The sequence below is a fragment of the Lissotriton helveticus genome, chromosome 3_1 (assembly GCF_964261635.1).
Source record: "Lissotriton helveticus chromosome 3_1, aLisHel1.1, whole genome shotgun sequence".
In the NCBI taxonomy this organism is placed as follows: domain Eukaryota; kingdom Metazoa; phylum Chordata; class Amphibia; order Caudata; family Salamandridae; genus Lissotriton; species Lissotriton helveticus.
In genome coordinates, this window is record NC_136061.1 from 410,339,291 (window position 1) to 410,366,209 (window position 26,919).

The 26,919-nt window shown below is 45.6% G+C and overlaps 1 protein-coding gene across 1 annotated transcript in view; it reads right to left on the minus strand.

Annotated features, from left to right (window-relative positions):
• MPP4 (MAGUK p55 scaffold protein 4) overlaps positions 1-24,434 on the minus strand; it is a 273,595-nt gene extending 249,161 nt beyond the window's left edge. Inside the window, exon 1 of the mRNA XM_078683624.1 lies at positions 24,380-24,434. Coding sequence (XP_078539750.1) covers positions 24,380-24,413 — 34 coding nt within the window. The 5' untranslated portion in view covers positions 24,414-24,434. The remainder of the gene's footprint in view (positions 1-24,379) is intronic.
• Positions 24,435-26,919: the final 2,485 nt, after the last annotated feature.

Sequence of the window (26,919 nt, forward strand, 5' to 3'; positions counted from 1 at the left end):
CCCCAATATGCATTGCTTGAAAAGGCAAGATTCAAACCCTACCTAACATGCTCCAGAAATTCTTTTGTAACAAGCAGTGGGTGTGCATTTTCCTGCAGTTTCGCTTCCCAGCCATGCAGAGTGCTTTGTATGTATTTTACGTGGATAGAGGATAGGCCGGAGGCGGCTACGTGTGCTCCTCTGCACATCTCTGCACACACGCATGGGCTCACCTGAGTGTTTTCACCGATGATTCAACAGGTCAAGACTGAGGCAGTATTTGGAGGAAGCCACTGCGGGCCATCTATCTTGACAATGCACGGCACACCCTGCCCAACAATACACACGCATGGTTTTCTTCTTTAACACTTCTCCTGTCCACCTCTTATTTTTGTATCCGTACCCATGTTATACGAGAGGAGTGTAATGCATAATACAGGGGCCTGAATAGTGTCTATCGTCCCTGGGTATGGAGTCCGCCTATGCCACCACAGTACTCGCATTACACGTCACCGCAGTCTTACAATAAAAGTTATATTCCTGATTATGTCAACAATCCAATACAATCCATCTGCAGCCTGCGCCGCCCCTTTTCCTGCCAGTGCTGGCAGGGCCGGCTCTAAGGGGGGGGGGGGGTCTGGGCTTCAATCGATCGCAGCTGTGAGCAGAGGATACCAACGAGAGGCGCAGGAAAGGTTTATTTTTAATTTAAAGAAGCGCCCGGCAGCCAGTTCCCTTCAGATGCGCCCCGAAAGGTTCGCTGGAGAAGAGGGGGGAGGTTTTATCTCCACAGAGGGTCTTGGTCCGTACCCGTGGATAGCGCATGGACGTTAAGAGGAGCGAACACAACACTCATACCGTGGCAGAAGTTTCTTTGCTGGCACAAGCATAGGGCACTGCATTGACCTGGGGCTTCCTTCTGCGGCACCGGGAGTTCAGCCACACCGCTGTTTATTCTACCCGTCCCGGCCCTCGAACCTGAAAACACCTTTATCGGGTAGAGGGCCCGGACATACAACACGAGGGGGAGGGTTCCAAGTTGGCGGAGATATGGCTAAACAGACAACAGTTAGGAACCTTACCTGGGGGCAGAAGGCAAGAACGAGGAAGCCAGAGTTTGTGCCTCCGACGCCTGGAGCTAGGAATGGGAGGAGGGAGAGCGCAGGGCAACGAGAAAAAATGGCGCCCGCCAGCTTCTGAATTTTTCGGATTCGGGGGCGTGGTTTTGCTGTCCTGAGTGACGGACGACGTGACTGTCTAAAGAACAGCAAAACTTACGCCCCCAAATCCGAAAAAGACGGAGCCTATTCGGAGAGACAGCTCTCTCCTCCAATGGCTGGCCTCCGTTTAGGAAGCCAGCCAATGGAGGGAGAGCCAAAAAGAGGGAGGGATAAAGCAGCCCTCTTACTGACAATAAATCTCGGACTTCTGGTCTGCCTTTGGCAGACCGGATATTACCTTGACCTAAACATGGTTTGCTACCATAACTGTGCTTCAAGCATGAATCTATGACAAAGACATTAGTCCTCTGCCACTACGGCGGGCACGCCTGTGCATCCCTCCAGGGCAAGTTCCAGTCCAGAACCTGGCTGTTAGCAACAGGATTTGGCTTGCGTGCACACACACACACACACACACACACTAGTTAAACAAAAGGATGGGGCCAAAATACATAAATTGAGATACCATATACTTGTAGTTGGCCTTGCAGGCGGGGGACAAAACTGCACATCATGCAGGTAACACTCCCTTCTCAATGCTCTAATGAAATGCAGATTCATCACATTTACAATATCACCAGGGACTAGACAGGTACCGAAGAATTCTTCAGAAATGTTTCCATGCTCTATCAGGGGTTTTTTGTGGCTCCATTGTGACTCAATACTCCCCGAAAGAGACAGAGCGGGAAACATATAAGCACCACCCCTGCGTGCTGATGTCAGTTTCTTGTATGTTTCTCCTTACATAATATCAGATTAATTTTTGAGACAATGTGCTGTTTCTCTAACTTGGGACCTTTTTAACCCCTTGCGTGTTGCCATCGGCCAACGGCCGTTGCGAGCACTACCTCGCTAATGCTGCCGTCGGCCAACGGCCGACGCAGTCACGCCCATTGCGCGGAAGTGCCACACTGCCGCGAAATCGCGCCCGCGGCAAAGGGGTTAAATGGAGTGGAGTCTACGCCACAGAACATTGAGATGGGAGGGCAGTGAGAAATCTAAGGTTAGATATAGCATCCACCAGAAAGAGCATTACCATATGTGAGTAACTTGTTCTTCAATGGGATAATACCTCACTTTTAGAATAGATGCCATGGCTGTACCTCTCAAAGGTTGTGGATCTGGAAGTGGACTCAGAACTGAGAGGTCAAACTGACCTTCTTGATGGACCTGAAAGTCATGGATGTAGTGTTTCATGAATGTATGCATCAATGCCCATGTTGCAGCCAGGCAGATTTCTGAGCAAGCACCCCTCGTGTCATAGGTAATGTATTGGTCTTAGCCCTTTTAAGACGAGCTGGCATTTGGGAGGCGGTTTCTTGGCCAGTGCATAGCAGATTTTGATGCAGAGGCCCTCTTTTGCACTGCCCTGTTTTTTTTTTACATCAGAATAACATATAAAGAGTTGATTATCCACAGGATGGTCCTTTGTGTAGTCAATGTAAATGCTCAGTGTCTTCTCAGCATCTAAGTAATGGAGTATTTCATCCTCTTTTTAGGGGTGAGGTGGTGTGAAAAATGCTGTTAAACTGACTCATTGGCAAAATTGGAAAGGAGTCACAACCTTACAGAGGAAAGACGCCTGGGTCCTCAGTACCAATTAGTACTGAAAGACGGTGTTGTTAGGCGGATGCATTGACAGTGCCAAAGTTCACTCACTTGGCATGATAGCAATGAAGAAGACACTTTTATGTTTCAATAGCCTCAATGTGTAGCTGAGTGTCAGGTCAAAGGACAAGCATATGAGAAACATCGAGAATAAGTTCATTTTTCACTGTGGACTAACAAACAATTAGGGAGAAAACATGCGAGTGGAACCTTTTATAAACCACATCAGAACTGGGGAGTTAAACCAAGATGGTAGGTCGAGCAAACACAAAAACATTGAAAGGGCTGACAGTTAACTTTTCATTGTGCCCACTGCAAGACCTTGCTGGGCTAACAAAGGGACATCAGAAAGTTTAGCTTGTAAGTGGTCTGCATTTCAGATACCACACCAAGCAACACACTTGTCCCAGCATAGATAGACTTCGAGGGACGACATCTGGCCACAAAGATGACATTGACCACCTCAGTGAGCAAATCAAAAGCCACTCAATTTTTACTCAATGAGGTGTACGTTGTGGAGTAATGGATGCAGGACACTGCATTGTTGCTGAGACAGGATGTCCTCTCAAAGTAGAAGCCAGATTATATTATATTTAATGTACTATATAGGATACCCATGCTGAACATTGTAGTCAGTCTACTAGACTGAACTGCATCTTCAGCAAACGTTCTGTTTTTTACACTAATCAGCGGTGCACTTTTACATTTAAATCACTATTCACTACCCCTATGCCATCACATGGTGCACCTAAACTTTTTTCTAATGTGTATTTGAGGAAAATAATTAATTTATTTAACAATACAAATTTATTATAAGTTTGTAAATGTGCCTAAGGGTGTACTGTAGGATACGTTTTTTACCTCACCTTTTCTCCTTGAGCTTTTTTTACAACTGAAATCCAAGGGAATTATTGTGTATAATTATTAGTTCATTACCCAGGTTCCCAGGATGCCCCTTGTTTGTTTCAGTACTAGGGCAGAAGTGCTGAATTGGAACCTGGCTGCATTACCACCAATTGTCCTTTCGTGATTTCATAATGCGACATAGGACTCTATTGGGCTGATGTCAGTTTGGGGTCAGAGGTTGGGATCAGATTGTCGGCCGGTGTGATGAAGTGGAAGTGGGTGCCAGTACAGGCCCAGAACGAGCAAGCGTGGACCTTGATGCTGGATTTTAAGCCTCCATTGGAGAAGGCGCAGGCCCGGAATCGGCCACATGGGATCATTCGGTGTCGGGGGTGACTCTGCCAGTGGAAATCTAACTGAAGACCCCATGTAGCTCCAAGGGTTCCACAGGAAGGCAGAAGCGCACCAAGGATCTGCGGCCTGGACTCTTTAAGGGCAGCTATCTGCTGTAGGGTTCACAATGGCCCAGAAAACTAGGGAACAACTGCGAGATTAGTTTGGAAGCACAGAACATTGGAGGGATGCAACCTCTAACCTAACACTGTGTACCTTCTTGCTAGATATTGAGTGATGGGATGAGGTCAAATCCCACTTGGCTTTCCTGTGCTTATGTCTAGATGTCGACTTGTCACAAGATTTCAACAGGGAAGTGGATTTTTACAGAAGTTACCTTGACTCTTGGACTGCGAACATACCACTCACTCAGAGCGGGACCTATGTCTCAACTACAATCTTTTCTTGTGTTCTGTGACAGTTTATCCTCCCAGTTTAAATTGCATTGAGGTGCATGAAGACACACTTGTCACAAGACGTAGAGCTGTGTATGGAGCACAAACACACCTCATGCATGAAAGGGTCATCCCTAAAGGCACAACAACATCTCACCCCTACTCTCAGAAAGCTTCAGTCATGGATGACTCTTGACCACCTTAAACTGACTCCCAAAAAACTGAATTCCTATTAATATTGTATACACAAATGAAGCTACCCTGAATGAAAAATAAGCCACTATATGTATATTGATGCATGTGGGGCAATGTTCATTGTGCTCTGACTGGATATCTTTTTGAGAAGGCTGATACATTTCTTTTTTTTTTTTATAAACTTTTTATTAGCATTTATTTAATGACATATTACAAGCAGTTTACTCGTCACAGTAGATCTTCGCACAAATGGTTCAATTCTTGGGGGATAATTCTAGGGCTGTCCTACACACTTTTCTGACCACCCTATTGACGGTCCCCCAAAATGATTGAATAAAGGACATTCCCAGAGTATATGATAGAACGTGCCTGTCTCCCCGCATCTTCGCCTACAGTCGTTGGAACTACTCCGGCCCATCTTAAGCAATGCAGTCCATCTAACATACGTGCGGTACGGAATTTTCAATTGGACCACCCGCAGTCGTGAGGGTATAGCCACCACGCGCGGGGAGGACAGTGCCTTACACAAATCCTCTTCCTCCAAATCCCCCACATCGTCCTACCAGCGCATATATACTGGGTGCAGCGGGTCTGGTAAATTGTTAATTATTTTCCGCTAGGTAAGTGAGATAGCTTTGCTATCCCTAGGATCTGCTAACAGTCTATCCTCAAGTGGGTTGGCTTCCAGGATCTCGCCTGTTTCTCTCGTTGCCTCCAGTAAGGCATGCCGGATTTCTGATTAGCAGAATGTTTCTCTTATGGACAATTTATATTCTTTTTGTAAGTCCGCAAATATCACTATTTTACCCTTCTTAACCAAGTCGACGACTTGCCATATACCAATGATATCCCATTTGTCGAATCCACTTTATTTACTTAATTTGCCCAGTATTGTAGCATGCCAGAGGGGAGTCAGTTGTGTTAATGTATTACCCCAACCACTTTTCATGGTGGTAGAGTGTCATAGGGCAACCGGGATAGTTGTGGGACCAGTAAGCTGTTATCTACGCAGTTTTGTGTACAGTGCCTCTCTGTCCCCTCCCCGACCCATCAGCCATCTGTCCATCTGACATGCGGGGTCCTGGTTTTTTTTAATTTATACTTTTTATTTTAAGTTGTTCTTCCACAGGGTAACTCAGTATGTTACAATCATAATTACCACAATCATAAAATAAATATTCTCATTACATACATCAAGGACAATGCAATACAGTGCCATTTTGTAGGAAGAGCATCTACCCGATGCCATATACTGTACACCTCCCTAAATAGGAGGATCCAAAAGAAGAATATCCAAATCCTATACAAAGAAACAAAGAACTCCCTCCCCACCCCCCTTGGACAGCTAGATACACCCCTCCCATCAGATACATATCAAGGTAATCAGTATGAAACCAGTGCAATAACTCAGTTACACCGTGTGCCCTATAGGCTATCACGGGTGATGTTCATACCCTGCCATCGTGCTCAGATTGCACCCCGGCATCCCCGCAGTATTCTGTGAGGGAGAGGCTTTGACCTCCTCCCGAAGCGGAGCCTCTACAAGCAATGCCAGGTCCTGTTGCTCTCCTTACACCCATTTATTATTCATTGAAAGGTCGGCAGCCCAGTAATAACTACGGCTATTTGGCAGGGCAATACCACCATCATACACCCCACAGACTGATTTGGGTTGTGCCAAACGCGGCGGTTTCCCGCCCCAAAGTAGATTCCTAAGCTCCCCATTGATTGATTTAAACTAAGTCTCGGGAACGTCATATGGAGTATTTTGAAGCGCATACCGAAACCGTCGGCAGAGCCATAATTTTAAATAATGCAGCTCCACCCAGCAGTGACACAGGCAGCGATTGCCAATGGCGGACATCACTCGACAGCCACGTCAAGGGGCCCAGTAGATTCCTGTCATAGAAAAGCGATGGGTCAGCTGTTGCATTTATGCCCAAGTATCGAAACCCATCTCTCACAATAGTGGCCTCACAATTAGCTGGGAGGTTCGGTGCTGGTCCATGAAGTAAATAAACAACTGATTTGGACCAGTGTATTGTGTACCCTGAGTACTTGCTGTGGTTGAGCAAATCTGAAGAATTCTATTGATTGAGGCACTCATGGAGGCGACGTACAATAAACTGTCGTCCGCCTAGAGCCATATTCTATCTTCCCATTCATTGGCCTATTTAAGTCCCTGTATCAATGGATCCAGCATGCAAGGGGCTCCAGCACTAGAGCGAATATGAGGGGAGACAGCGGGACATGCCCATTGACAACCACTTGAGCAAGTGGCTCCGCATATAAGAGCTTAATCCATTCGAGATAGGTCTTCCCCACTCCCATACGCTCAAGGACCGCCATCATATATGGCCATTCGACCGTATCAAAAGCCATGCGTGCGTTCAACGAAAGAGTGGCCATGTTTTCACTGATGGTGTGTTTCCTGGCGAGCACACAGTTCAAACGGCGCAGATTCATAGCCGTATTACGGGCAGGTATGAACCCAGACTTGTCTGAGTGGACTACTTTTGTTACTTTTGTTATTATAGGTAACAGCCTGTTGGCGAGTACTTTGGCAAGTATTTTAACTTCAGCATTTAACAGGGATATTGGTCGGTATGAAGTGAATTCCTCATCTGGCTCCCCGGGCTTACGGGTCTGATACATTTCTGATGTCAATCTAACTTTTTCACATTACAGGTTTAAGGAAACTCTCCCAGGTAGAGTCTGACACAGGTCAACCTACCCAATGGTAATTTTGAGCCAAATTTGGTAAGATAGGAGCCCACAATTTTTTTTCCGTCCTGATGAATGCCGCGGACCCCTTGGGCCACGGCAATGTCGACGACTTTAATCATTATGGTGAAGGGGTACTAATTCCCCCATTTCCCATTTTTCATTTTAATACCAAGTAATTGTCAGTTGAAAAAAATGCATTTTGGCATTTACATTGTTTTTTAAATTTTCACTTACTTTCACCGGTCCCCAATTAGATTTAGAAGTGCCTCCCTGTCTCCAGGTGTATGCCCGCTCTCTACCAAACCGAGTTTCTAGAGAGCGAGGACTGCCAATGACGTAGCATGACAGCTGGTGGTGTGTGAAGACAGTCCTTCTTTTTTTGTGAGATGCCCGGTACTCTACCGAGTACCTTTTAAACCCCTGGTCATTTTTCATTCAGAGTAGCTTCTTTTGTGTATACATGTTAAGGTTGGAAGCCAGCTCACCCTGAATATCCTGTGCCTCTAGTTCCCCCCTGGGGCTTCCCTGGGTTAGTGTGTTGCACACCTCCTACCAATATTCCCATAACAATGCAACACACTTGCACAAACCTGGTTGGTCACTGGAAATCTATTTGGCTACAAAACAATCATCCTAGAACCATCTAGGCGTTATCCTGTATAAGAACAGAAACCTGCATGCACACTTCCACGCTTTATCAGAGTGCCCAACACCAAATAAGCATTCTCTGGAAAATCTAGTCAGTATTCCTAGATAAACATTTCAAAACAGCAGTGCAATCATTGGTCGTCTCAAAACTGGACTAAGAAAACAACCTTCTAAGAGTCATTTCCAAAACGTATATGGCCCATTCTCAGGGCTGTTTTCAATGCTGAAGGGCATCTTGTATAAGGCACAAGAAGACTGGATAATTTCACTCCTAAACTAATCACTCTAAAATGGCTTCCCGTTGAGGTCATGTGCTTTTTCAAGCCAGCCTATATTTTTCACAATGCCTTGCATTCAAGCATAGCAAACTATATGTCCCAGAAACTCATTATCTCAGGCAGATCCAGGTTACTCCAAAGCCCTGAGTCTCCTGACATCTTTAAAGAAATCTTGCACCCTTACTTAATGTTTCTCTGAGAGTGACTGCCAAGTTTGGAACTGCATTCCCCTTTGTTAAAAAGTAACTATTACTACATCTCCTTTAATAAAGAACTCTAAGTCCTGTTTTTAAAAAAGAACCTTAAAGCAGCATGCAGTGACGGTGCTGACTTGTGTGATCATGTATAGTTTGCTGTTGATGACAATTCCGAGGTTCCTTGCATGGGTGCTGGGTGTGTGTCCGAGTTTGGCCAGCCACCAGTTGGAGTCCCATGGTGAGGTGATCTTGCCGAAGAGCACTACTTCTGTCTTGTGAGCATTGATTGAGACAGATGGCTTTCATTCAGTTAGCGACTTCAATCATGCAAGGGGAGAACTTTTTTCTTGTGTTCAGGGTCTTGTCCAGGAGGGAGAGTATGAGTTGCATGGCCTAGGAGATGATGTTGAAATTGTGGTGTGTGCGGATGACGTTGGCCAGAGGGATCATGTATGATCATGATGATGAGGGGTTTGACGAAGTCCATGATGTTGCCGGCGAAATTGGTGCGGTGTCCTGGTGGTCTGTATATGAGGGTTGCCGCCAGGGAAAAGTTGGCTGTGATGTATATCTTGAAAGTGAGATATCCCATGTAGCTTGTGAGGGTGTACTTGTAGGTGATGTAGCTGGTGGTATCTTTGAATACGATGGTGACTCCACCTCCGGCTTTATACTGATGGTCTTGCCTGGATATTTTGTAGCCAGCTGGGATGGCTGTAGTGATGTCTGATGCAGAGGTTGGTTTTAGCCTTGTTTTTGTGAGGAAGAACATGTCTGGAGTGTGGTTGCGCAGTAGGTTCCAAATTTCATGTTTGGTGAGAGAGGGGTGTAAAGGAGCATGCATGCATGTGCGTCATGTTGTGTGGGTTCTTTTTATAATGTGTGAGCATGAGCGGCAGATAGGTTTGTGTGAGTGTGAGCGAGTGAGGTGCTCTTGGTGCAAAGGTGGTGGGTGTCGGGTGTGGGAAAGTGCATGAGAACTTGAAGGAGGTGCATGCTAACGCTCCTTCCTTGTTATATGGTGCCGAGGTCCAGGCACAAAAGAGGTTGCATTTGTTGAGCCAGCAGCCCCATTAGGTAGATCCTGGGAGGGGGGAGGAGCTCAGTGTGTCATAAGAGGGAAATCAGTGTTGCCACTACCTGTGCAGACTGTTGATTGTAAATCCACTGATGGACTTACATTATGATTAGTAACCACTTTCACTTCTGAGTGAAGGATCCGATACATTGTACATATGTCTACCCTATATCCCCCACCACGCTGAATCTTCCTAACTGAACTAGACAGATTTTCTCTTCCTGAGAACAACCCGTGCCCAAGAAGTTACATGATATATTGCATGCCTCATTGAAATGTTTTGCATATTGTTTTTCTCTAGCCTCATGTTATATCACCATGCTATGTAAAATGTTCTGCTACCCAATGCACCTGCTTACGCTATATAAAACATCAAGTAGATAAATATTTAGATCTCAAGAGGACACTGAATCATTACAAATTTAAGTATTTATCCCACATATACATTTTACACAAAAGCATTTTTTTTGCTTAGCTTTTGCATTGAGCCGTGCTTTTTAGGTCTCGGCTAGCCGCGCGAAGCGCGTCTACGCCGAGAACCTTTTGTCGGCATGTGTGCTTCCCAGGAGACAAACCTGGCCGCGCGCATCGCCTTGGAGGCGATTTCAAACTGACACGCGCACGCGAACGAGCGCTGTGGCCAGGCGCTGTCTCCTGGGAAGCACACACGCATGCGCATACACACACACAAGCGCCCACGCACGCACATACATACAGAGACACCCACCCCCCCCGCTCACATACACACATGCGCGCACACACACACGAGTGCACCCCCCCTCTCCCCCGCCGTCGCACACATGCATACACACACAAGCACACACACACACACACAACGAGGGAACCGAGACCCCCCCCCCAGCCCTTTTCAACTTACCAGGTGAATTCTGAGGGACTCCGCTCTCCTTCTGGCGTCGCGAGACGCTTTCACTCCGCCTTCTCTTCCGGTCCGGACGCAGCACCGCCCCCGTCACAGGCGACTTTGCCTGACTTCCGGTGAGGCTGCTGGGCTCGTGAGTAACAGTGACTTCCTTGTTTTTCCTCACTCTTCCCCCTCCCCAGCGCTCTCCATGTTGAAAGCTCGTCCGTTGCTACAACTCAACTTTTTTTGTAATTTTGTTTTATTTAACTGACCTCCTCCATACACCTTGTTACTAATGTTATACGGGATGTCTTATTTAGTCTGTATTATTTACAACAAGGGGTGGTGATGGACAGAGTCTCTGAATTAAGCAGAGTACTCTCACCCAGTCAAGAGATCAGGGCTAGATCCAACACCGTTTTTTAGCTCATTGCACCATCCCAGTTTCAGAACCTGGCTGTATGCAAATTAGTCTGTCCCTGGCCCAGTGCATCATGGGAACAGGGCAGACCAGACTACAAAAGCCAATTCTTACACTGGGAAGGAAACAAGCTTCCGGGGACCGGTTTCTGCCATTTCAGGCGTCTTCGGCCCGGCTTGCTTGAATCCTGATGGTGCAATGAGCAAGGGACTCACATCTGAGTATACCCTTCCACGCTTAGGGTGGACAAAATTATTTACAACAAGGGGTGGTGATGGACAGAGTCTCTGAATTAAGCAGAGTACTCTCACCCAGTCAAGAGATCAGGGCTAGATCCAACACCGTTTTTTAGCTCATTGCACCATCCCAGTTTCAGAACCTGGCTGTATGCAAATTAGTCTGTCCCTGGCCCAGTGCATCATGGGAACAGGGCAGACCAGACTACAAAAGCCAATTCTTACACTGGGAAGGAAACAAGCTTCCGGGGACCGGTTTCTGCCATTTCAGGCGTCTTCGGCCCGGCTTGCTTGAATCCTGATGGTGCAATGAGCAAGGGACTCACATCTGAGTATACCCTTCCACGCTTAGGGTGGACAAAATTATTTACAACAAGGGGTGGTGATGGACAGAGTCTCTGAATTAAGCAGAGTACTCTCACCCAGTCAAGAGATCAGGGCTAGATCCAACACCGTTTTTTAGCTCATTGCACCATCCCCGGTAGCTTGTCTCCTTTCTGGTGAAGAATTGGCTTTGTAGTTTGGTCTGCCCTGTTCCCATGATGCACTGGGCCAGGGACAGACTAATTTGCATACAGCCAGGTTCCGAGCTAGGATGGGGCAGTGAGTTAAATAACGGTGATGGATCAAGCCCTGATCTTTGGACTGGGTAAGAGTGGTCTGCTTAATTCAGACACTCTGTTCATCACCACCCCCTTTTCTGTATCGTTTTTGGCCACTATAGGTGTGGCAGGGTATACTCAGACATGAGTCCCTTTCTCACTGCTCCATCAGGATTCATTTGTAAATATTACAGTGGTTTTGGTGGCCTCAACGAGGTCCTGAGAGAATATTGTAAATTATGAAATTAATTCATAAAATTAAGTCTGGAGAAGGTCTCGGTTGAATACCGTATAGGTCAATTTTATTAGAATTTAAACAGAAAATGAATAAAGAAATTTGTAATAGCGATAATGAATTCCTTATCAGGTGCTCACATATGTGACAAAAAGTGCTCAAAGTGACTTTAGTGAATTAAAAAACATTTATATACATTTATATACAAAGATGTCACCACAAGGGTATTCCCACACAAATTATATACAATAAAAAAGGGGGGGGGAAATTTTCCTTGAGTTTGTCGACGGCGTTTCGATCTAGGTTGGTTTAGATCATCATCAGGACGTGAGCTTCCCTGAAATTCGAGAAGAAACACTTTAATTCCTAAGCGGCAGGAGAAATAAATCAGGCCGATGTCGTAATACTGCCTATACGTGATTTATGCAGTAAGCGCCAAAAATTGCACAGTTTACTGTTGTAATTTAGCGTCTTCGTTTCCACAACGTTATCTCTATACGTTTTAGCGTTGAAAGAACGCCAGACCGTAGAAGCTAACGGTGGAGCCGGAGGGGACAGAGCGTAGCGGTGTTTAACTCCCGTCTTGCCGAAGCCCTTGAACAACCGATGCGAGTAAATTGAATCCTCATATCTAAAAACGTTTTCCTGCCACGGAAATCACACCTGGCCCAGGGAACACACGGGCTCTTCAACGCTAAAACGTATAGAGATAACGTTGTGGAAACGAAGACGCTAAATTACAACAGTAAACTGTGCAATTTTTGGCGCTTACTGCATAAATCACGTATAGGCAGTATTACGACATCGGCCTGATTTATTTCTCCTGCCGCTTAGGAATTAAAGTGTTTCTTCTCGAATTTCAGGGAAGCTCACGTCCTGATGATGATCTAAACCAACCTAGATCGAAACGCCGTCGACAAACTCAAGGAAAATTTCCCCCCCCCTTTTTTATTGTATATAATTTGTGTGGGAATACCCTTGTGGTGACATCTTTGTATATAAATGTATATAAATGTTTTTTAATTCACTAAAGTCACTTTGAGCACTTTTTGTCACATATGTGAGCACCTGATAAGGAATTCATTATCGCTATTACAAATTTCTTTATTCATTTTCTGTTTAAATTCTAATAAAATTGACCTATACGGTATTCAACCGAGACCTTCTCCAGACTTAATTTTATGAATTAATTTCATAATTTACAATATTCTCTCAGGACCTCGTTGAGGCCACCAAAACCACTGTAATATTTACAAGTACTCTCAACCCCAGGTTTCATTAATGGGGTACCCTTGTCTTCTTTAAATACCATCAGGATTCAAGAAAGCCGGGCCGAAGAGGCTGAAATGCCAGAAACCGGTCCCCGGTAGCTTGTCTCCTTTCTGGTGAAGAATTGGCTTTGTAGTTTGGTCTGCCCTGTTCCCATGATGCACTGGGCCAGGGACAGACTAATTTGCATACAGCCAGGTTCCGAGCTAGGATGGGGCAGTGAGATAAATAACGGTGATGGATCAAGCCCTGATCTTTGGACTGGGTAAGAGTGGTCTGCTTAATTCAGACACTCTGTTCATCACCACCCCCTTTTCTGTATCGTTTTTGGCCACTATAGGTGTGGCAGGGTATACTCAGACATGAGTCCCTTTCTCACTGCTCCATCAGGATTCAAGCAAGCCGGGCCGAAGAGGCTGAAATGCCAGAAACCGGTCCCCGGTAGCTTGTCTCCTTTCTGGTGAAGAATTGGCTTTGTAGTTTGGTCTGCCCTGTTCCCATGATGCACTGGGCCAGGGACAGACTAATTTGCATACAGCCAGGTTCCGAGCTAGGATGGGGCAGTGAGATAAATAACGGTGATGGATCAAGCCCTGATCTTTGGACTGGGTAAGAGTGGTCTGCTTAATTCAGACACTCTGTTCATCACCACCCCCTTTTCTGTATTATTTAGTCTGTAAGCGCTAATTTCTTTAATGGGATTTGCGCTGCTGTAGGCACGACGAACTTTCCTTACATCCAGAGTGCCATGCCGCTTTCACTTTCCAAGCAGCCGAGACCATGGCGGCCACTTCTTTGTAATGCCATAGGTCTCGCATTTTCAAGAGTTTGAGCTGTTGGCATTATAAATGCCAATGGTTCAAACTCTTGTAAATGCGAGACCTATTGCATTTAAAGTGGTTGTTTTATAGGCCACTCGTATTCAGGTTAACAAATGGGAATGCTTTTTAAAATTGTTCAATCTCCACGTTGCTTTAACTTTTAACATTATTGTTTTTCAGTGCGTAACAGGCGCTGCTAATTTAACATGGTGGTGGCCGCATTTCATTTGTGATGGTGCTGACCATGATAAACTTTTAAACTTCATTTTTTTTGTGGTGTTTTATTTTTTTCTCCCAACAACCGCAGATTATGGCACTTTAGCAATGCCGGTGTCCACTATCAGTAGCTTCTAACATTTCCACCCGCTTTCCGTATGTGACTGCGTTGGAGCTGTTGTGTTGCCTGTACTAAACTCACGGATCACTACAGCCCATGCAGACAGGACTGACAGCAGCAGGTTTCTTTACTTTCGATTACCCTTCTCCCTTCATTCGAAGATAATCTGGTTAGTTTAAAGGGGTAGGCCGGGGTGGCTCGGCTTATTCTTTATGCTCTCCTTTCATTGTTTTATCCCCTTTCCCACTACACCCTGCGAGCGCGGACGGTGCTGCTCTATTTTCCACACCCTCCGTTCAGTCCTCGCTCATTCTGAGTTTAGAGGGTTCTCAATGGAGATTTGCATGCTTCTCCTTTCTCTCCAACTTTCCCAGATCACCCTCCTTACATTCTCTGACTGCTCTTTAACCTCCTGATTCTGCTGTCTGGAGTTACCTCTTTCTAGATCCATACGGCGGGCTTATTCTAGATGTGTTTTTGCACAATTTACTGTTTCTTGTGTTTAGCTTTCCTTGTTTTAAGTTAATACACTTATTCTATTTTTTTCTGTTAATTGTAGCACCCTGTATTAAAACGAAGGAATCTAATTCTGGACATTATACCAAATACCTCCAGGTTTCATCATGTTTATTTTTTGACAATTGAACCTGCTTCAGTTCCGCCATTCATAAGAGCTGTCTTTTTCTGGTATGACTCGTTCGGATTTGATCTCTCCAGATTAACGTTTTGATGACTATACAAAATTTGGACACTAGCATCAGAACTGAAGTAACTCTGCAAATGACTGTGCGTATGCTGTTTCCAGGGCCACGGGAATTATGCTATTGTGCGGCCACAGCGATTTTTGCACAGTCAAAGTTTTGCCGTATTTGCCACATAGTCCATCATTTGCCGCTTAATCTGCTAAAATGGAAAAATAATTCTTTTAAAAAAATGCTGCATTACACTGCATATATTGCCTTTTCTTGACGCATCATTTACTCCACCCTGACGCATATTTTGGCCTTCCCATGCCGCATAATTCCAGTGGCCCAGGCTGTATCCTACCACTTGTCTAGTCTCTTTATCAAATGTCCATTCTACTGAGGTAGAAAGCATTGTACGTGTGTGGCAGGAAACCTGCTGCACTTTTGCAATCAAGTTTCTCCTACTTTCCCAGCTGCTTCTAGGCACTCCCTGAGTGTTTCCTGTGGATACAGTAACAGTAGAAAAATGCAAGAGGCGCTCCCATTTTATGTCTGGCCCTTGTGTGGTGTGGAGATTGAGGTCTCCCTCCCTGAGAAATATGACCAAGTCTTCATCATCTTCGCCACTTTAAAAACTCCACACACTCCTATACATTCCTTAAAAACATAAGTTTGGGGGGGCGTGGCTTGGACGACAAAGAAGATGGTCGTCTAGGTCCAAGGCTCCGCAATCCCTGGGGGAAACTAAAGCGATTATAGGAAGCCAAACACAAGGTTTTAACCTTGGAAAACGAGCAACGAAGCATGAAGAACAGGAGCACAAGGTGATGAGAACTGGCAGTCTCGGATTTACCCCAGAAAGCCCAAATAGCCAAAACGGTCTTTTCGGTGCCACAGAGGGGCAAGATGGCGGAAGGGCGGTGCTGAGAGGAGAAGCCGAGCCGAGGTCAAGTCAAGCCAGGACAAGCGCCCAAAACGAAGCCCCAAGCGGAGCGCAGGCAGTGCGAGAGGTGTAACGGGCTGACAGAAGAAGCTGCAACGTACCGGTGCCCAAGCGGTGGGCAAAAAGGGAGAAAATTGCTGAAAGGAAGCTGGAAAACAGAAGCGGGAGCTGAGGGAACCACATGCAAGGAGCACACCGCAACTACCTACTGAAGGAAAACTCGGTCAATAAGGACTGCGGAACTCGGTCAAAACTGGAACCGGAAGTACCGGACTGAAGCAGCCATTACAAGGCGGAAAGAGAAGGGGCAAGCTGAACCGGAAGCACTCAGCCGAAGAGAGAGGAAGCGGAAATGACCTGCAGGACCGGGTGAACAGGAAGCGGAAACGACAGTGCAGAATCAGGCACGAAGAAGGAGCACAGAAGGCGAGATACGTTCAGCCAGGCCAGCCTGCTCCCTGCCTAGGCATACGTGGCATGTGATCCGACATTCGCCAGGACAACGCTAGTGAGCGAGCTAGGAGCGGATGAAAGTGCCCCACCCCCCCCGAAGGTAGGCGAGAAGCAAGAAGTGCGCGCATGCCCCACACGCTCTGACTCGGAGCAACAAACAGAGGAGGGAGTCTAAACACCGCTTGCCCGAACTCTACAGGGGCAGGCTCAGAGGGGTAAAGGAGACAGGCTCTCTGGACGCTCTCTGGGCATCTCTGCTCAGACAACTGAGGTGCTGACTCGGTGCAATAAAACAAAGGTGGGAGCCAACACCGCTGGCTCGATCATTACAGGAGCAGTACAGGGGCCAAAACATCGGGCAGCAGCAGCAGTTGCCAGCAAGCTCGGGGGTAAAGGAGACAGGCTCTCCAGGTACCTGACGTGCAGTGTAAACACCGCGCCCACGGCCAGCAAGAGGTTCGGTCAAGGAAGAGAAACCTAAAGGAGGGTACACCAGAAAAACAAGGGAGGAGAACGGCAACAGCACAGGCACTGTGACCCACAATTAGCAACAAACACGCACACGCCACACAGAGGGGACAGAGAGTGCTGTGTTGCTATCTCCAACAGAACTTAAGGTCAGCAGGCAGACAAAGACCGCCACACTTCCAGCGCAGAGACAAGACCAGAAGTGGGACAAACATAAACCCCATCAGAGGCAAACGAGACAAAGCAAGCGCTGGAGGGGGCAAGAGCAAAAACAAAAACAAGGCAGATCAAAGTTCCGAGCCGCTTCCGCTATAATTGCGCAGTGCAAGCAACAGATCTGGTACAAGCCACACAACGAGCAAGTGCCAGGACAGCAGGCACCTTCAGCAGCAGGAGCAGATCACATCTAGGGAGGATGGACGAGGGAAAGAACGCAAACGACCTGAAGAAACTAAGGAAAGACAACATGGATTCCCCGGGGAAGCTCAAAACAGAGACTGCGACACTAGAAACAGTGTTGAAAAGAATTAACGAAGTTAAGGATGTGGCAAGAGAAACCAAAAAGACGATAGATAACATGCAACTAGAGCTAGCGGCGATCCGAGCGGACCAGCACAACACAAATACCAGACTGGAGAAAGTAGAGGGCAGGATGAGTGAGGTTGAAGATGCAACCAACAAGAACATCAAGGCCACGGAGGGGCACGCAAAGATAGCCAAGACAATACAGAAGCAGCTGGCGGAGCAGGACGACAGAGCAAGAAGGGGCAACATCAGAATCCTAGGAGTCCCGGAAGGCCTGGAGGAAAGGGAGAAATCCTGCGCAGCAATGCTCGAAGACATGCTCCCCAAACTTACGGGCCTGAACTTTGAGAGGCAGTTTGAAGTCAACAAGGCATACAGAGTACCAGCAGGAAAACCAGCCACGGGGAGGCCTCCAAGAGCAATAATCTGTTCCCCGCTAAGAGCGGAGCACACAGACGCGATCTTCGCCTTTGCAAGGAAAAACCAGAACCTCACCTGGGCGAGCAACAAGATCGTACTCACTCAAGACTACTCGAAAGCCACGGTAGAAGCCAGGAAAGGTTTTTTAGCCATGAGAGAAGCGCTGCGGAAAAAGAACCTCACCTATTCTTTCACTGGTCCGGCCCGATTTAAAGTCACTGACAACTGGAGATCTGTTACTTTCGAGGATCCCGAAGAACTCAGACGCTACTTGACAGGACCACCTACCGAAGAGATGGAGGCGAGCGGTCAAAGCCAAGGCGCCCCAAAAAGAAGAGCATCACCGGGCGGGGAAGGAAAATCAGACTAGCCCCCAGATAGACGCAAATGCAAGGAACTACCTCAAGAACAAGTACTGTGATCAACCTTATGATGCCAACATTAATCTCTAGAGACCAAGTCAAGGAACATTATACTGACATCTACCTCATAGCTCGAATGAAGGAACTCTAAACGACACTACCCCTGGAAGCGTAGAACGCCGTCCCGGCGAGAATAAACAGAACTAAATAACAGGATGATGAAGAACTACGAAATCAGCAACCAATCTACCTCAGGGAGTTGCGGAGCAAAGGAACTTTGTTGTCGCACACCCACTATGCAAGTAAGGGGGGAGGGGGGAGGGAGGGGAGGGGGCAAGGAGGGGGGAGGGGGGAGGGGGGTGCGGGGTACACACACATGGGCTGATACCATTTTCTTTTCTTTTCCTATCTTTCTACACCCTTATTCTTTTCCTAGAGAGAGCAGACAGGGAACCAAAACACAGAACTAAGACAAGTAGGAGCCCAACAGGAAGCCAGCCAGGCAAGAACGGAAAATGACACACAACACGAGCCACAATCTCAAGACGGACATCAGAGTAGTATCAATGAATGTGAAGGGTCTTAACCACCCAGTCAAAAGGAGGAAAATCCTAGAACACCTGTCCAAACTAAAAAGCGATATTTATGTCCTGCAGGAGACTAGGCTAGGTGAGGAGGACATAGACCGCCTAAAGGCAAGATGGATAGGTCACGTAATAGGGTCACCAGCAAAGAACAAACAAAACGGGGTCATCACGATACTTAGTAAAAAGTCAAAACTAACACCAGCCAAAACAAAGATAGACAAAGAGGGGAGATTACTAATCACTAGCCTGCTCAGGGGGGAGGAACCTATACATGTGGCAAACATCTATGGACCCAACACGGAAGATAAGACATTCTGGGAACAGACAGGCAAGGAACTAGAAGCACTACCCGTAGGAGAGCTACAGATAGCTGGCGATATGAACCAAGTACTGGACCCAGCCATAGACAGGCACCCACAAAGACAGAGCCAAATTACATAGAAGGGCAACCCACTACGGAACCTCTGCTCAAAACTCAAGCTAGCAGACCCATGGAGGCTACAAAACCCAGATGAGAGGGAATATACCTTTTACTCAAACCCACACAACTCCTACAGCAGGATAGACTATATACTCATTTCAGATACTCACACACACCTCATAGAGCACACAGAGATAGGTCCAAGAACGATCTCAGACCACTCTCACATCTGCCTAACTCTAGCGGGCAGACACAACGAGCGTCCAACACGGAGATGGAGGTTTGACGATGACCTTCTTAAAAACAACAGCAGTAGTGCCGAAATAGAACTAGCCCTTAAGGACTACCCCGCAAACAATGACACCGCAGACACAGAAAGAGGGACATTATGGGACGCACTGAAAGCCACTGTAAGAGGGACCATAATCAGTATCAAGGGAAGACAGAACAAAGAAAGAAACAAAAAGATAACAGACCTAGAGAGCGAAATCAAAAAACTAGAAGCAGGACACGTAGCCAACCTAGAGGACAGGAACACCCTCACAACCCTAACAAAGAAAAAGTACGAATTAAACAAGATCCTGAGTGAAAGAGCAGGAACTTGGATTAACAAATATAGAGCAATTAACTTGTGCTCGGCTAACAGAGCAGGTAAAGCACTTGCGGCGTACCTCAAAGGCAAGCAGAGACAACACATGATAGCAGCAGTCAGGGACAGCACGAACAAATCACACACAACGAACAAAGGAATACTAGACACTTTCAGAGACTTCTACGCTCAGCTTTACAAAAAAGACGAAACGCTAAGTGCAGATGGGGGGTATGAGCTACTGGGGAACATCACAACTCCAAAACTGACAGAAACACAGAGGGAAACACTGGACTCAGAAATAACCGGAGATGAGATAGAGAGAGCGGTCAAAAGCCTGAAGGATAGAAAGGCCCCAGGGCCAGATGGATTCACAGCCAAGTTCTACAAACACTACATCACAACACTCAGGCCAGCGATGACATCAGTTTTCGCGAACTGTATACATAAAGGCCGCATGATGCCGTCAATGGCCGAAGCCAACATTATAGTGATCCCAAAGGAAGGCAAAGATACACAACATCCAAAAAACTACAGACCCATCTCACTTATCAATGTTGACTGCAAGATATACGCCAAGATCCTAGCTACCAGGCTCAACACATACCTTCCATCCCTCATACACTGCGCGCAAGTGGGATACCTGAAGAACAGGATGTCCCAAGACAATACAAGATTGCTATGCCACGTAATCAACCACGCGACCAAAAGCAACAACGCAGCGGTCATGATCGCCCTTGATGCTGAAAAAGCATTTGACAGAGTGTCATGGCCTTACTTAGACCAATGTATGCAAAAATTCGGACTAGGCCAACACTATAGGAAGATGGTAATGGCACTGTACAATGAACCCAAAGCACGAGTGGTAGTGAACGGAGGAACGTCAGATCTACTAGATCTCAAAAGAGGGACATGGCAGGGCTGCCCGCTATCTCCGGGCCTCTTCCTACTAGCTATCGAACCCTTACTCAGTATGATACGCTCAAACCCAGACATCAGGGGCATACCTATAGAGGGAGAATCTTTCAAGTTAGCAGCGTATGCAGACGATGTCCTCATTGTTACAGAGGACCCTGATAGATCTATTAAAGCACTAATGGACACCATAGATCAGTTTGCGCAGGTGTCAGGATACAAACTTAATAGAGAGAAATCTGAATGTAAACCACTGAACATCCACACTAACAAGACTGTACTGGGGTCCTCAGGTCTTACTTGGCAAAAGAAAGCCATTAAGTACCTGGGCCTCCTTTTCGAGAGAGACCTGCGGACCACATTAGACCAGAATGAACAAGCAACCTTACACAAAATAAAGGAGGAACTAGAGGGTTGGTCACCAAGATTCACTACATGGTGGGGAAGGGTTGAGACCATCAAAATGATGGTCACCCCTATGGTCAATTACATGCTCAACATGCTACCACTAACCAACACAACTGACTTTCACAAAAAACTGGACAAACTACTGAACACATTTCTATGGAGAGGGAAAAAACCTAGAATCAGCCTTCAGAAACTCAGACTCCCCAAGGCACTAGGAGGTCTGAACATAACAAACTTTAGAACCTTTCAAACAGCCTGCGTGGCAGCACAAGGCCTGCACTGGATATCACCAAAGGGCGACTACACCCCGGCCTGGCTCTTTCTAGAGCGGAGACTACTAGGGGGAATGGAACCCGTGGCACTACTCACAGCGACGAAACACCCCGCGATTAAACAGAACGCAGTCCTTAGGAACACACGACTGGCCCTACTAAAATTAGACAAAGTACTAGAAACTAGCGTCAGACAAACTCAGCTAGAGTCACTCTGGCACAACCCTAGAATTAAGTATAGAGATAAATCACTGGATATGCACACTTCGTACCAGCACGGCATAACAACGGTGAGCCAGCTACAGGAGAAAGGGAATCGAACGGCTTTTGACACACTCAGAGAACAATACAATTTTGACAACATAGAGCTCTATAACTTCCTTAAAATAAGAGTGGCGATAGCCAAAGCCAACATAAACATGCTCACCCCATCAATAACACAATACGCAAACAGCCTGAACATAACAGGGCACCAGATAGCGCACATATACAGAGCCATGAGCCCCAAAACCTCCAAACTAAACAACAGAACGTTAGGCCAATGGGAAGCAGCAGCAGGGAGAGAGCTAAGCGAGAAGGAAAGGGCAGATTTGTGGTCCTCCACATCAAGGAGGATGGTGACAACTACTCTAAATCAGACAAAATTCTGGCTAGTACACAGGGCCTATTGGACACCAGCACGTCTAGCCACCATGGGTATCAGAGAGACCGACTCCTGCTGGAACTGCAACAAGCAGAAGGGAGACCTGGCACACCTCCTCTTCCACTGCGCCAAAACAAAGAAGTTCTGGAACTCCATTACCACTCTAATCAATGACGTAACAGGAGCCACACTACCAATGGAGTTCCACCACCTAATTCTGGGATACACCGACCCATCCATAACATCCGAAAATGACAGAGACCTGATTGACCTCCTGCTCACAGCGGCGGTCAAAACGGTGCTGAACAACTGGAAGGACACAGCAAAAGCCTCCTTTAAAGCTTGGTTCAACTGGGTCATTTTCCTAAGAGGAGCCGATACCATAACAACCAACAGCCAAACGAACTCAGAGAAAAAGAGCGAGATATGGAGATCACTAGACAATTACCTGTCCTCTCATAAGCCCCCCTAAAATGCCCAGACCAGACAATGCTACATAAACTACACACGCATCCTACTCTACAACACAATGCACCTATCTCTCTCTCTCGCCTCTCTACACCCCTACACCTCTATTCTTTTACTTTTCTCTCTACTCACACCACCAGGGGTGCGAAAAGATAACCAGACAGGCTGTAAGGGGGCACGGGGGAAAACTGTAAACGTGCAAGCCGGATGAGAAGAAGATGTAGCAAACTGGGGAATGGACTGTCAAGAGCCAAACTAATATAAGCCAATCGAGACAATGCTTGCCCCCCCTCTCCCCCCACTCCCACCCCCGGGGCGCTCTGTCTTGTTTCCCTATCTTTTTTTTCATTTCCTTTCCCCCATGTGATTCACCCTGTACCATGTAAATATGCTCTTTATTTTCAATAAAAATTACTGAAATAAAAAAACATAAGTTTGTTATAGGGCTAAAGCTGATTATCAAGTTGACTGGCTACACCTCAAAAAATAAAAACATATCAAAATCCTCTCACACCCCTGCCTCACTAACTCAACAACCTGACCTCCCAACATATTACTTTGAATTGAGATGAGAATGAGACAGTGAGATTCTTTAGGAGCGTGTCAGCGGTTGTATGGCTGAATAGCTGAGAATTGCAAAATGCTGTTTTCTTGGACGGGATGTATTCTCAATTTTTTTTCAAGCATCTAACATCGAGGAAATGATGGCTTTGTGTTATTCGGCTAATTAAGTGTTTTCGTCGGTTACAACATACCCCATATATGACAGTGTATCAGACCTGCCACCTAAAAAAAAAGCATTTGCAATGCAATAGGTCTTGCATTAAACTTTAACCTATTGGTCTTGTAAATGACAATGCCTTTTATTATTGCATGTTTTTATGCACATAATTAAAAGGCTGTGTCATTTACAATGCCAATAGCTCAAAATCTCGCAAATGCGAGACTTATTGCATTGCAAAAGGCTTGTTAAAGATGGGGATAGTTTCTACTCCTGTCCATGTGTCTGGTATGGGGGCTCCCTCCGCTATTGCATTGGTCAAGCAATTAACATTTGGGACTCTTTTAGACCAATCATGGCGAAATAGATCACCTGAAATTGATAATTGCGACAAGAGTAGACTGGACTATTTATTCCATTTACCCACTTCACACTACAGAGAGAGAAGAATCAATAAACGAGTTTTATTTTCTGGAAACACAAACATGTCAAAACATTCCATTGGCTCTGCCCCAAGTCAAGAATTAGATGCAAGACTCTACACCATACACTTTACTCTGAGAGCATAAACAACATCCCACCATCTATCAGGCTCAGCCTACGCTCCTGCAGTTAAAAAGAAGCAAAAAGACTCATCGGTCACCGATAAGAACCCTTCAGCTCTCTCTGGCTACTGTAGTTAGCCATACACATTACGCGACTTTGAGTTATTGGCTTTGTAAATGACAATGACTTTTATTTATGTTTTGGTTTTTAAAACATAAATAAAAGACCTTGTCATTTACAATGTCAAGACCTTAAACTCGCGTTCATGTACAATGCTAATAGCTCTAACTTTTGCAATGCCGAGACCGTTGCATTGTAAATGCTTGTTTATGTTTTCGTTAGGACTCAAAATGCAAGCCAGCCCCACTGGCTTTGTCAATGCTAGTTTAAAACTATAATTCACTAATAGCATTCCTCTCATTAACTGCAGAGCTCTACAGTAGCCCTATTAGCTTTATTGACTGCAGTACAAAAACACATTGAACAACCACAATGTTATGGTTTGAAAAAGGGGAGTTAGATTTATACTGTAGGATCTATTAATCTGAGCAATGGCTCTATCAGAGATGCCACTGCTCATCAAGTGTGCGCAAACTGGTACCTACCGTTGTCTAGGGAGCACTGGGAAGCAGGCTCCATGATCTCCACCTTGCCAACGGATCCGCCTTCTCCCTCTGGGCCAACCACTCATGCCCACGCTGCTTTGGGAAACAGACCGAGACCTGAAGAAAAGAATTTAACCCAAAAAATAATCAACATTAAGTGTATATGGTTATGTTTGCTTTTTCAAGTGCAGCAGACGGAAGCAGGCTGCCTTGCATAGTTTCATTCTAAATTCACACACTTTGTCTCTTTAAACACCGACTTTGCCCTGATTAATGGACAACAAATGGAGAATAAGGCAGGCTCGATTTTTTAACAAAACTTAAGAACATATTAAGGTAGTGGTTCCCAACCTCCACTTTTTAGGACAACAAATTTTCTCCGACCCACCTACCATTAGTGGCCATGAGGCGAGGCGATTTTTGAAAATAACTAAAGAATAGTGCGGTAGCACATTGTCATTTACAGACAGCACTTTTTCCATTGAAATGGCCACTAAAGTTGCACAGACATAGGGTTCTACTGATAAAACTATATAGCACACAAATGATAATGTGTTGAAACCGGGTCTCTGTGAATATCTATTGTTTGTGCCATCACCAAGTAAGGGCCTTGATTTGTTTTGATCATATTAAATTCTCTGTTTCTAGCACACCACAGAATTAAAAAAAATAGTGTTTCATTTTTGCTTTCCCAATTGCTGGATGCAAACACTTCCTTTACAGGTATTTACATTTTGTTGTGTTTTGCAAAAAACAACATCCTACTTTGTCACATAATGCACTTTAAAAACTCTTCTCATTTTGCAATCAAAGAAAGAAAAGCAAACACCAATCCTCATGTTAAAAGAATAGAGCAGGCTGACAAATGACCTTTTGAATCACCAAGTGTGAAAAGTTCAACACAGAATTTAAAAGCCTCTTTAATTATTGCTCTGACTTTGGGAAACATTGTATCAACAGGTTAAACTTTAATTCCATGATTTGTTGACTGCTCCTTCTTCAGCCTTCCATTGTTTTCCTGCTAAATTTAGCACTATGAAAGTAACTACTTACATATACCTACCTGCATACATTCCAAAAACCTACATACATATACTTACATGGAAAGTACCAGTGTTATTTTTACAGCCTAGGGGCGGTCATAACTTGAGTAATTCAGCATAGTGTAATCCCATGGAATTACCTAAAAATTCCAAAAATGATTATGCAAGAAGTGTAATTCTGCATTAGCGCTATTTCTTAGCATAATAATTCCCCCTTGAGTGGAAAATTGGCGCGAGAATGCATTTTTTATGCTAAGAAATTGTCCTAAATGTATCAGAACACGAACAGCGCTATATGTGCTCTTGGGGTAGGATTTTCCCCCAATTTACTTCAGGCATTTTGCATTATTTTCTTAGCGCAAATTGCACCTGTGCGTTCAATATGGACGTGAGCATGCATTTTGTGCTAAAAAATAGAGCTAAATGCAACAAAAAACGAATAGTGAGCAGCTGCAGTAGGATAGTGCTCGTGCAGTAGGATTTGTTTCCCTAAAATTACTCTTAACTATGCGAGCAAGAGTAATCACGTTATCATTAGAAATTCATATTATCAGTAATTCAAAGAGTAACGCGAATTATCAAAATTACTCTGATTACTCTGGTGTGATTGAAATTCCACCTGTTCTTAATACAGCCCTCACCTGCCCTTAGGCTCAGTCAGTGGAGCAGTCTAATGTTGTGCCCTGTACTTTAGCGCTCCGGAGAAGGCTTCTCCCTTGGACCCATAGTATCCGTCTCGACACAAGCCCAGAGCACTCCAGGAAGTAAGGGCATGTCTTCCTGGCACCACCAAGTTCTCTTTTCCTACAACTCTCGCTCGAGGGCTGGAAGCTTCCCGGCATGCTCTTACGGTCTTCCTCATGGGACTACAGCTGGAGGCGATTCTGCTGGGAGAGCATGTATTATTACAAGCACCAATATACATTCTTCCCCGTGGTACAACCACGCTTCTCGACGCTACATTTCTTCATACTGTTGTCCCATGCTCCTGCAACAGACGTTTTGCCTTATAAATTACGTCATTACCTTTCTTAATGCTGTTTCTTAATACTGTTGTCTCATGCTTCCGGGGCTGGCCTTTTGCCTTGTAAATGGCGTAATTATCTTTGAAACTACGGTTGTCTCCCTGATATTGATACTGGTCTGATTGTCTTTTAAAATACGTCATTACCGTTCTTGACGCTGTTGCCTCCTGCTTCTGGTGCTGGCATTTTGCCTTGTTACTGACGTCATTACTTAGACGCCACCACTCTCGCCCTGCTACCTCTGCCCTCCTTTTGGTTTGTAAATGACGTAATTACCTTTGTAGATACCGTCGTTTCCCTGCCTCTGGGGGCGGCCTTTTGTCTCGTAAGCGACATTATATTTGAGCTGGGTAACTGGTTTCATTCAGAGGAAATCTATGGACCCTTTTCCGGAAGCGCCTCCTGAAAATTTTATATTTGCATCAGAAAATATTTCGAATACAAATGGGCAAGAGGGCGGGTGCGATGGTTA